Raw genomic sequence first — 12,627 nt, forward strand, 5'->3', positions numbered from 1 at the left:
AGGTAACACATGCTATTTTTCAGTGTTTTAGGTAGCTTTTATTAATCCTTACAATTATATTATTATTGAAATCAGATCAATGTGCAGGACATTCTGCATAATAAGGAAATGTATTTTAAAGTACATTTTTGTGTGCATTTATACATGTAATTTTCTAGGGATGGAAATGGCACCGATTCGGTGGAACGGCTCTTATACGACCATGCTGTTGGCTCTGATTGGTCAGAAGGTGTTGATTAATTGTCTATAACAGCAGCTACAGACATAAATTTTGATATGGTGAAGCTTTCAGGGAGGGGACTATTTTTAATCCATTCCTCCGCATTAAATATAACCATAAAGGAATTGTCTTTAATAAATAAAATTTGTAATTATTCACAAATTCCTGTGCTATAAGGAGTAAAGCATTTCTGAAAGCAATGTTATCAGAAAATAATAAAAATAAAATTTGGTAATTTGGAAGTAGCAGTAACGCCGCTTCATTGCACCAGTTTGTCGTTGATGTTTTTCTTCTTTTTTTCCCTATAACTAGATGTCTAGTCATGTTTTATTCCCAACATGACTTATTACCTGGAGACCTGAGTAAAGCAGTTGGCTTGATAACTTGGCTAATGTTAGTGATTGTTATGGTATATTTTAGGAGATTTGGCTACCGTCATCAAAATGTTGATGCAAATCATGACATTGATTCAGAAATTCCACTCCTGCCAACCTGTGACGACTATTATAAGATTTCCAGAATGAATATTAATGTTTATTCTATCCACATTCACTGGATATAAGCAACCGTGCGCTCTGATTGGCTACTCTACTACTAGGCTATCAGCTCATATACCGTGAGTAGAGAAAAGCAAAATGGCAGCGCATGTTGCTGAACCAACTGAGGACGAAATAAAAACTCTACTCGAAAACAAAACCCCCCAAAATACAAAAAAAGTGACAAAACATGGAATGAAAGTATTTGATTGTAAGAACATTTTTTTTTTTCAAGAATTATTATCGCATTTTTCACGAATTGCGACTGTCACTTCGTCGGTTTGTTTACATTCTAAGCAGAAATTATTTTGGCGGACATTTTGTATAAAGTTTTTATCAAATTTGCAAAAAATAAAAATGCTCCGTTTCTCAAAATCCAGTGAATGTGGATAGAACAGAACAGTTATTCCACTCAATCTCGTCGCACATGGCTTATAGCCGATTCGGTGCTACGCGCCTCATCAACTATCAGCTCATGTACTACTCGATTTCGTGGGATAACTTAATTATTCATACATACTGTCATTTTTAATTAGGGATGGAGAAGGATAACAGATGTGTGCAGTACTGCCACCTTCAGGACAGAATTGGTGAGAAAACACAAGAGAGAAAAAGCAAGGCAGAGAGAGAGATCACGGTCATTAATTTCTGCTCACAAAACAGATTTTTGATACATGAACTACGAGACACAGATGATATCAAATAAGTTTTACTGATACAACATGTCCTGCCCACCTGTTACCTACTGGTGGAGTTTTCGTCTTCTTCTTCTTGACAAGTGTGCATGTGTGTGTGCTGTTTCAACATGTCTGTACCATACTTGCAGGAATCATTTGATCTCATGCTGGAATACATGATCATGTCTGAATGCAATTGACGCCCACTATCTCTGTCTTTTTACTCTTTGCCTTTCTCTTCACACATTGTTCTGTAGATCATGTTACACCTCTAACAGCCATGCCAATGTTCTCCTTTTCCTCTTTTTCTGTCTATCCTGTCTTTTTTTCCACTGAGACTATCATTACTCTCTTGATTCCCTTTGCTCCATCTTGTACATACACACTCATAGACATACTTGCCTTTTCTCATGAGCACACGTGCACACACACACACACACCTCTCCAGGCATCTCAGGTTCCTGCCATTTTCCATTTTTGAGTGTTCAGGAATAATAATAATATTAGTAAGTGTGTGTGTGAGAGAGAGAGGCATGTGGGCTGCCAGTCTCCTATAAATATCAGGCCTTTTTCCCAGGGAATCCGAGACCCTGCCTCTCTCCAGTTTACACAGCTGAGCAGCATGTGCAAAAAAACTCTCCTTTCTTCTTCTCCTCTAGTTTTTAACTTTCCTGTCCTCATTTCTAGTCTGTTTACTTCGCCTTTGTCTGTCCCTTTTCTCCTCTATCTTCTCAGTCACTCCAACTCAGCCTTGGTCATCCCAGCCAGGTTGCTCCGCACTGTTAGTTTTACTGTTCTTCAATCCCCCCTAATAAATCTTGTTCTCTCACACCCCTCCTTTCACTCATTCTGTCCACTCTGAATAACCTGTCCACCTCTGCCAAAATTTCAATTCAGCAGGGTCTGACTGGCATGAACAACTCACTCATCTATTGCTATCTGCACATCTTTATTTTCCTTATTCTCTCCCTCTCTCCACCTCTCACCAGACATCTGCTACAGTAATCAGAGATATATTCCCCCACAGGGGATGTTCAGCGCACGCGCCACGCACACACTTGCAAAATGTGTACTCATTGGCGCACTCGTAGGTTATCCCCTGATATACATGTCAAGACCACATGCTTGTCGGAGTTCACACTCATGACCTCATTCTAAGAGACCTGTGGGAGGGAATCACATAAAAGTCTCAAACCTCTGTTTCAGGGAACCTAAATTACACAAAGGTCGTAATATGACTCTGAGGAACAGGACATGTAATTCATTTTCAAGGTGTCCGGTTATGTAGGGTCATAATCTTTCATCCATATGAAACCGAAAGCTCACCAATTCTATTAACTGTGATCTATAGCAACCTTTTCTGCAACAACCTTTTAAGTCCTTCAGTAGATTTTCAGATTGAATGCACCAGTTATCAGATGATTCACTGGTGTCTGCTGCCCCCTGTTGGACATCAACAGATAATAACGACTAATCTACAACTTGTCTCGCACAGACACATCTAGGGACCCTGGAACTCTGTGAAAATAACCTTACCACCGTGTCACCCCGCTGTCCAATGTTTGTGCATATATCAGAATTCCTTTAAAAATCCTGAATCTTTTTCTTTTCAAGCATTGTTCTGTACTCTACCATGAGTTGGCCTAATGGTTAGTGTGTCTGCCTTGAGACCAGGAGATAGCGAGTTCTATTTGTGGTTGGGTCATACCAAAGACCATTATAAACATGGTACCTGCTGCCGTCTGGCAAGGCACGCTGCAATACAGATGCGAGTGAGAAGTCCAACTCTTGTGGTTACCAGAGGACCAGACCCCCATTGTAACTCTAGCTGTATGAGAGGCTGAGGGCTATCGAAGCTACCCAATGCACCTTAAAGGCCTGGTTAGTACTGGGATGGGAGACTGCTTGAGAAGACCAGGTCATGGTACGGGAGGGACTTTGATTGCTCTGTGCTCAACGCCACCATCATCCCCAATGTGAACACTGTGCCCACTTTTCCCTCAATGTTCTCAGGTACAGACAAGTGCTGATGGAAGCCTAACACAGAACACCCCATCATGGGAGCAATGACTTTTCCATGACAAGTCTCAGCAGGCTACTTTCATGGCCTCACTCTCAAGCAAGCTACCTGGGGTAACCAGCTTGCCCATTTTCTCTATGACTGGGTGAGAAAGATGACAGCCACATTCATTATGAATTCTGCAGGCACAGAAGACAAGTCTGACTCAGTGGACAAGTCTTTTCCAAATTCAAAAGAGGACAAAGTTGATGACAAGCCTTTCATGCTTTCCACACAGATTGCAATCCAAAGACATGCAGTTAGGTTGACATGGGGCGGCCTTGGGCTGAAGTGCCCTTGAGCAAGGTACCTGACCCCTGACTGCTCCCCGGGTGCTCTGGTGTAGCTGCCCACTGCTCTGTGTGCGCGCGCATGTGTTCACTGCTTCAGATGGGTTAAATGCAGAGGATGAATTTCACTGTGCTTGAAGTGTGCATGTGATAAATAAAGGTTTCTTCTTCTCAAAGTACATAGTGTCAGAAAGTGAATGCAGTGACAGAACTGGGCTACCACACCAGCATGGACAAGGTCTACAATAGAACAGCTGAAAGATTCAGCATTCCCTGGGTAGGGAAACCACATCTTGCTATGAAGGAAAACAGCTGCCAAATGCCAAGTGACAAATGACAAGACAGCTACTGCCAGTCTTCTTGAAATGCCTCATGGAACCCATTCATTCTTGGAGCAATCCATGTTCTGCTAAAAACACAGTCCAGTGATGGATAGCGTTTGACTAGATCTGTAAAGAAGGCAGAAAATTTGCACACTTCATGGCATCCCATCTCCACCCCACCCCACCCAGAAGTCTATTATGACTTCATCAAGTCCCATTAGTTCCAATACTCCATGATTGTGAAATGCTGTAAAGCAGTAGACAGACTGAAAAGCTCAAGTTATGCATGGCCAGAAAGCCAACATCTCTGCTCCCAGGCACTTTGGCAAATGTTTGTTCAATTTATAGTCAGTCAGTCAGTCAGTCAATCTACCAACATGTTGGACCCTGAAGCAGCAGTTGCTGCCCCACTGCATCATCCAGGGCCTCTCAAGGAAAAGCCATATCCTGGGTCTTGTTTCAGGAATATTGATTTGCATTGCAGTGAGCTGTTCATCACCACACAATGGCACAGGCTCATTCAGTCTTTATGAGCACGCTCACAAACAAACATGTCAGCTCGACTGGTAATATTTGACATTGGTCTTTGAGATAAGCTAGTCCAACAATTAATTGATTAACGATGGATGGACAAATCCCCAAAGGGAAACTACAGCAGCTAATTCACATAAATACCAATACAGACAGACAATTAGGTAGGTTAAAAAATTATTTGCAAATATTTATCTGTACAAACTGGGCAGCATGGTGGTGCAGTGGTTAGCACCGTCACCTCACAGCAAGAAGGTTCTGGGTTTGAACTTCATGGCCGACAGGGGCCTTTCTGCGTGGAGTTTGCATGTTCTCCCCGTGTCTGCGTGGGTTTCCTCTGGGTGCTCAGGTTTCCCCCACAGTTCAAAGACATGCAGTTAGGTTAACTGGCTACTCTAAATTGCCCATAGGTGTGAATGTGTGTATAAACGTACACAAAGGAACTGGTCACCCTACTGCTGCAATTCTGGCCAAATCAATCAATCATAGTTTGCCTCAAGCTTGAATCGGGTTCGGCAGTGATAATCTATACAAACAACTTATACGACTAGGTAAGACAGACTGAAAATAGTAGAAAATAATAGAATAAAAACTGAGCAATTAAAAGTAGAACATGTAAAAAATAAAAAATAAAAAATAGCCTCAATGAGGCTATAGCTCATACTGGCTAAGATGCCCATAAAATCGTAAATGACAGGTGGCACCACCATCTTGACAACTTTTATGCACACCCACCTGGAGAACATTGCAAGTTTGATCGAAATCCAATCGATCCTGTAGGAGGAGTACCGATTTTTGTAAATTGTAGACAGATGACAGACGATGCGTCATCACATAAGCTCATCCGGCCTGGGCTGCGGCCGGATGAGCTAAAAATGTACAATACGCAATGCCACTCAGACAATAAGTCTCCCCTCCCAGCACCAAGGGGAGTCATTATATATTAATTATTGCAGAAGACAGGAAAGACTTCCTGTAGTGGTCCTTGTTACAGTGGAATTGAAGGAGCCTCTGAGTGAAAACACTATTGTCTGACCAGTAGGTTGTGTAGATGTGAAATGGTGTACATTATGTTAAGCAGTTTGTGCAGCCTTCTTTCAACAACCAACTCTCCAGTGGTGCTTAAAAAGTTTGTGAACCCTTTAGAATTTTCTATATTTCTGCATAAATATGACCTAAAACATCATCAGATTTTCACACAAGTCCTAAAAGTAGATAAAGAGAACCCAGTTAAACAAATGAGACAAAAATATTATACTTGGTCATTTATTTATTGAGGAAAATGATCCAATATTACATATCTGTGAGTGGCAAAAGTATGAACATTTGCCTTCAGTATCTGGTGTGACCCCCTTGTGCAGCAATAACTGCAACTAAACATTTCCAGTAACTGTTGATCAGTCCTGCACACTGCCTTGGAGGAATTTTAGCCCATTCCTCCGTACAGAACAGCTTCAACTCTGGGATGTTGGTGAGTTTCCTCACATGAACTGCTCGCTTCAGGTCCTTCCACAACCTTTCGATTGGATTAAGGTCAGGACTTTGACTTGGCCATTCCAAAACATTAACTTTATTCTTCTTTAACCATTCTTTGGTAGAACAACTTGTGTGCTTAGGGCCGTTGTCTTGCTGCATGACCCACCTTCTCTTGAGATTCAGTTCATGGACAGATGTCCTGACATTTTCCTTTAGAATTCGCTGGTATAATTCAGAATTCATTGTTCCATCAATGATGGCAAGCCGTCCTGGCCCAGATGCAGCAAAACAGGCCCAAACCACCACCATGTTTCACAGATGGGATAAGGTTCTTATGCTGGAATGCAGTGTTTTCCCTTCTCCAAACATAACGCTTCTCATTTAAACCAAAAAGTTCTATTTTGGTCTCATCCGTCCACAAAACATTTTTCCAGTAGCCTTCTGGCTTGTCAACATGATCTTTAGCAAACTGCAGACAAGCAGCAATGTTCTTTTTGGAGAGCAGTGGCTTTCTCCTTGCAACCCTGCCATACACACCACTGTTGTTCAGTGTTCTCCTGATGGTGGACTCATGAACATTAGCCAATGTGAGAGAGGCCTTCAGTTGCTTAGAAGTTACCCTGGGGTCCTTTGTGACCTCGCTGACTATTACACGCCTTGCTCTTGGAGTGATCTTTGTTGGTCGACCACTCCTGGGGAGGGTAACAATGGTCTTGAATTTCCTCCATTTGTACACAATCTGTCTGACTGTGGATTGGTGGAGTCCAAACTCTTTAGAGATGGTTTTGTAACCTTTTCCAGCCTGATGAGCATCAACAACGCTTTTTCTGAGGTCCTCCGAAATCTCCTTTGTTCGTGCCATGATACACTTCCACAAACGTGTTGTGAAGATCAGACTTTGATCGATCCCTGTTCTTTAAATAAAACAGGGTGCCCACTCACACCTGATTGTCATCCCACTGATTGAAAACACCTGATTCTAATTTCACCTTCAAATTAACTGCTAATCCTAGAGGTTCACATACTTTTGCCACTCACAGATATGTAATATTGAATCATTTTCCTCAATAAATAAATGACCAAGTATAATATTTTTGTCTCATTTGTTTAACTGGGTTCTCTTTATCTACTTTTAGGACTTGTGTGAAAATCTGATGATGCTTTAGGTCATATTTATGCAGAAATATAGAAAATTCTAAAGGGTTCACAATCTTTCAAGCACCACTATAGGTGCTCCAGAGTAGTCCTCAGCATCGAGCCAGCCTTCTTTATCCACTTGTTCAGTTTCTTAGTGGCACTGGCTCTAAAACTGCTGCCCCAACATATCAAATCAAAGTCCCTCTCACACCAGAATGGTCTTCTCAGGCAGTCTCCTGTCCCAATACTAACCAGCTCCTTGAGGCATACGAGTGCGGCGCTGATCTCCATTTCGATAGACCTCGACCTCTCGCCTATACAGCTAGGGTTACAGTGAGGGGCTCGTCCTCTGATAACCATGAGTTTGACTTCCCCATGCGCATCTATATTGCTCGTCAAGAGGCAGACGCGCTAACCACTAGGCCAACTCGCGGTGCCCCAACATCTGGCTGTTAAAAAAAAAAAAAATGCACAAGCAACAACAGACTGGTAAAAGATGTGTTCAGCAAGATGCTGCACATTAATTTAAAGGACCTTTACTTCCTCAAGAAGTAGAGTCTGCAGTGTCCCTTCTTACAGACAGCCTCTGTGTTGCATTTCCAGTCCAATCTGCTGTCAAGGTGAACACACCCAGGTATCTGTATCCCTCCACCACCTCAACCCCCAGGATGGAGATTGTTTTCAACCTCATATGGGTCCTCCTCCTAAAATCCACAGCCATCTCCTTCGTTTCAGCCACTTTTAAGAGGAGGCGGTTGTTCCCACACCATGCCACACAGCAGTCTACCAGTTCTCCATACCCAGTCTCCTGTGCACCACTGACATACCCTACAACTGCAGAATCAACTGAAAATTTCTGCAAATGACAGGGCTCTCCAGGGTTGTACTGGAAGTCTGAGAAGAGGAAAGATAAGAGAGTACAGTCCCCTGCAGTAGTGCTCTTATGCTGCTAATGACCTACTCAGACACACATCCCAAACTGTGGTCTGTCGATCAGGTCGTCAATAATCCAGGAAGTTGTGGAAGTGCATCTTTTTGAGCTTCTCATGCAGCAGTATAGGCTGATTTGTGTTAAAGGCAGTGGAGAAACAATAACAATAAAACACCACGATCCTCACAGCGCTGCTAGCTTTGTCCAGGTGAGAGTGGGTTTGTTGACGCAGGTAGATGAGGACATCCTGAACACCAGTCCCAAGTCAGTAAAGCAAACTGCAGTGGGTCCAGAAAGATGATCGCCTGAGGTCCGAGATGGAGATGTCCCATAGTGAGATTCTTTACTCATACTATCAGGAGATCTTTGGGTAAACACAGCAGATGTTAGACGGGTCACTAATACAGCTTGATGCATATGATGAGATTCAGACAAGCTTCTATTTTCAGTAGTCTCAGTAACATTTCATTAAATTAAGTGGTCCACCTAATTTAATTTTTATACATTTTTAGTCAGTCAATCATTGATGGAAAGATGACCACAAGTGAGCAAATGGTACACCACCAGAAGTAGTGCTGCATTTCATCCACATATAGATGGATGAATGTTAAACACAGATATACAACATTTAGATTAGCACGAGGTTCAACTGTACAACTCGAACACCAAGAAACATCGCCATGGTCTTGTACTTTATTCACAATAAATGTCTTTCTTAAAAAATAATAATTTTAATATACAACACAATCTTGGACAAGACAGTTTGGTTTACAACTAGAATCCGCTATCATACAGCAAGCAGAAAGAGAGAGAGAGAGAGAGAGAGAGAGAGAGAGAGAGAGATTTGAGAAACACTAGCCACTGAGTGGAACAAAGAGCTCTACAATGCCTAGCATAAGTATACAATGAAAATGAGTACACTTAAATAAAAAAAGGAATAAAACAAATCAAAGTTTAAAAAAAAAAAAAAAAGAAGAAAGCAAAGCTAGGAGGAGGGCTTCCACACCGTCTCACATGCACCATGCCCGCCTCAGCCTTGAGACAAGAACGAGACGAGGTGGAGAAATCAAACTCCGTTCTGCCGACGCAGAGCGGTCATTCTCCGACACTTAAATAAGAGTGTGCGCGCGCATGTTTCTAGTCCGGGAGAAAAGCCCAGGGCTAGACAGACAACGAGATAGAAATGCTTCACTAGTCTGTCCATGTAGTCCATTCACTCCATTTTCCTTGGCAGGTTCATTAAGAGTCTCTTTCTCAAACATCGCAGTCTGTCCCTTCAGCAGTTTCAGAAGAGAAGTGGGAAAGTTAAATCATCTATGGATAGTGTTGTTTGTATACATGGGTGGGGGAGTTAGTGCAGGTATCAAGAGTTTATATTATTATTCTAAGAACGTCTTAGCAATAGTCTGGCAATAGATATCATTTCAAGCTTCTAAATGCCATTTGCAGTGTGAATCTAGAATTAATGCAGAGCAAAACTGTTAAAATTGTGCTATGTGCTACTGTATTACAGAGACAGGGGTTCCACATCGGCTCATAGTTGGTGTGTGAAAGTTTCTGTGGCAAACTTGTTGAGTGTTACTGGAGAAGCTTCCCATCAGACCAGAGATGAAAATAAGGAGGCAGTTCCTTTCACTCTTTTCTGGGACAGACAAAGCCTGTAGCCAATCAGCTCTCAGCTTTCCCAGGACACACTGGCACACATCAAAGGCACCTGGATTTGAGAAAAGGAGTCAAAACACCTCATTGGAGATAAGGGGGTTTTAGTAGTCGGTCCTTGGCTGAAAACAGGTGTGTGTGTGTGTGTGAAACAGTTATCGAGTGCTTTGTGGCATTGTTTTTCTTGTGGATGTGCACAACGGTATGTGCATATGCTTTACTTACGGTGCACCAAAATAATTCTTTTCCAACTAAGGGTGTATTCAGACCAGGATAGTTCGATAGTTCACTTGCTTTGGTCCGAACCAAATTTTTTTTTTTTTTTCCCATTTTGGTGCGGTTCGCTTTCACACTGTACATTTTAGTAAGCGGACCAAAATCGGTCAACAAAGCCACGCGCCCTGAGGTCGTTCAGCTATTGGTCAGAGACGACACGCGCACAAAGCGTTAAGTTCAAAAGTAGTCATGGAGGCTTTCCGTGCTGTTATTCTTTCTAATGTCATCAAAGCTATATGTTTTTTCTAGTTTTTACTGTTTTCACAATTGTGCGATTACTATGCTGTTGTACAAGTAATTTATCAACGACGACGACAAAGGGCAAGGCGGCTACGGAGGATAGTGCTGATGAGCGCACATCATGTTGTGACAGTTCTGGCTCTTCACGCAATAGATGAATTTCTTTTTTGCGTCGCTAGTACCGCCACTTTTTGAAAGAATGTCCCTGATTTTAATGTCGGTCTGACGGAGTTTCTTCACTTTTAGCCGACATTGTTCTGGGGAGCGCGTGAACCCCTTCTCCTTCATTTTCTCACTGAATACAGCAAACACGTCGGCATTTTTGTGTGTTCTCTCCAAAAGCTCAGATATGTGGACATCTGCCCATATATCCACAAGGGTACGCGTTTCTTCCTCGGCTCACGTTTGCCCCCTACTCATTTTTTGTACTCTGTAGTCTAGCCTACCACTGGTCTGAATGACTGAACGACTGTTGTAAGGTTCCCTTGGCAACTGAAACAGTGTTTGCACTTTGCGGTGGAGTGTCAAGACTCTGTTTCCCATAATGCTCGACAAACGACGGAAGCTCCCGAGGTACAAAAAAGCAAAACTGTCGGATTAGGTCCGGTCTGCTTTCACACCTCCAAAAGATCCACACCAGGGTTCCTTTGGTCCGGACCGAGTCCGACCTTGCAGCTCGGTCTCGGTCCGCTTGTTTGGTCCGGAACAGAGTTCGGTGGTTTGTATTCAGACCAACCCAAAAGGTCCGGACCAAGGGAAATTTGGTTCGTTTGGTCCGGACCAAACAACGTAGGTGTGAATACGCCATAAGGCTATTATTAGTTGATAGTTTTTGGTTAAAACAAATCCAAGCATCTGAGGATGAATAGATGTGTGTGTGTGTGTGTGTGTGTGTGTGTGTGTGTGTGTGTGTGTGTGTGTATACGCACATGTACCCGCTATCTGGAGATGTACGTGTAAGTGCGCGAGGGCGATCTGGCTGCATAAGGGAGTCCGTCTGGCTGTCCATTGGAGGAGACATTCAGGAAGTCCCATATAAGGATGGTGTCGTCATGGGAACTGCTGATGATTTGGAACTCATCAAACTGGAGACGGAAAACGCGGCCAGAATGCTCCTGCGAACGGTAACCATGACGGCACAAAATGAACAAACACACACACACTTCAAAAGGAAATCACATCATAAAACGCACATGCCAGGTGCAAGATGCCGAGTTACTCAGGTTATTAAAACAAGCAGTTCCACCTGCCTTTAGATGACCGGCTGTGTTCCAGTCAGAAGGCAGCTCTCTACATCGGCTGCATTTTGCTGCCTCCTGAGAAAAAGCTGGCCTTTGTTAAAGGCACCTGGCATTTGAGCTCCGTTTATTGGTGCATTCAAACGTTTGTGGGAAAGTGAGCACTTGATTTGTTTGCTTTCCAAGCACTTAAGGTTGTGAAAAGGACTGTTGCAAGGCAACTGGGAAAAACGTACACCAAGTGTAAGCAAGGTAATGACGGAGACGAATGATTTAGGCAGTTAGCATGTAGTGGTTCATTCTTTTATACAGATGAAGGCAGAATGACTTGGGAAACAACATTAAACCAACAGGAATATGTACATTTCCCATTTGATGTGTTGGTACATCACAAAGAAACAACTCAACTTTGCGACAAAAATGACAAATTACATTTTTGGGTTAGGTCATCGATTCATTGTAATACAGCTTGAGCATAACTTTCTTGGTCAAGACTAGGGCTATCCAATTAAAATTTGTGAAGGTGGAAATTTTCCTTCTTTACAAAGGAACAGATGACCAAAACACATCATGAAACAGCGACAACAGCTACCTTTAAGGCTTAATGATTAATGACTCATTCAATCTGAAGTGGTTATGTATTGTTGCACACTGGCGCTTCAGTATCACTTTTGAATAGGGCTCTGGACTCTGAACAGAAGAGACTCCTGTTCTGAATCCCTGTGTCCGAAAATCACTCAGTGCGTTTACATGCACATAGAGAAAATCGAATTTCTGCCGTTGCTCGACTGAAATCGAAGTTCTAAATGGCATGGAAACACCTTAGCTCGGCTGAAATCGAACCGAACTTGATTTCTCGTAATCGAGCTACGCGACCTAGATTATGCGATTTTTGCCGAGCTACTTAGTGCATGTAAACCCTATCGAGCTACGTAGTCGAGCTACTTACTTCAGCACTGCCCCTTCCGGAAGTGACGAGACCACAAGCGGGAAACACGACAGCCTCGGTCGGCATGACAACAGTAGTAGCGAGC

At 42.8% G+C, this 12,627-nt stretch overlaps 1 protein-coding gene across 4 annotated transcripts in view; it reads right to left on the reverse strand.

Annotated features, from left to right (window-relative positions):
- Positions 1–8,854: 8,854 nt before the first annotated feature.
- Positions 8,855–12,627, reverse strand: part of fbxw11a (F-box and WD repeat domain containing 11a) — a 74,762-nt gene continuing 70,989 nt past the window's right edge. For 3 of the 4 annotated variants that reach the window (XM_060915182.1, XM_060915180.1, XM_060915183.1), the window contains 2 exons: positions 11,285–11,470; positions 8,855–9,894 (listed from right to left, as the gene is read on the reverse strand). In XM_060915182.1, coding sequence (XP_060771165.1) covers positions 11,294–11,470 — 177 coding nt within the window. In that variant the 3' untranslated portion in view covers positions 8,855–9,894; positions 11,285–11,293. The remainder of the gene's footprint in view (positions 9,895–11,284; positions 11,471–12,627) is intronic. The other variant, XM_060915181.1, reaches the window with a different exon arrangement.

This window comes from Neoarius graeffei, chromosome 2, assembly GCF_027579695.1.
Source record: "Neoarius graeffei isolate fNeoGra1 chromosome 2, fNeoGra1.pri, whole genome shotgun sequence".
Classification (NCBI taxonomy): domain Eukaryota; kingdom Metazoa; phylum Chordata; class Actinopteri; order Siluriformes; family Ariidae; genus Neoarius; species Neoarius graeffei.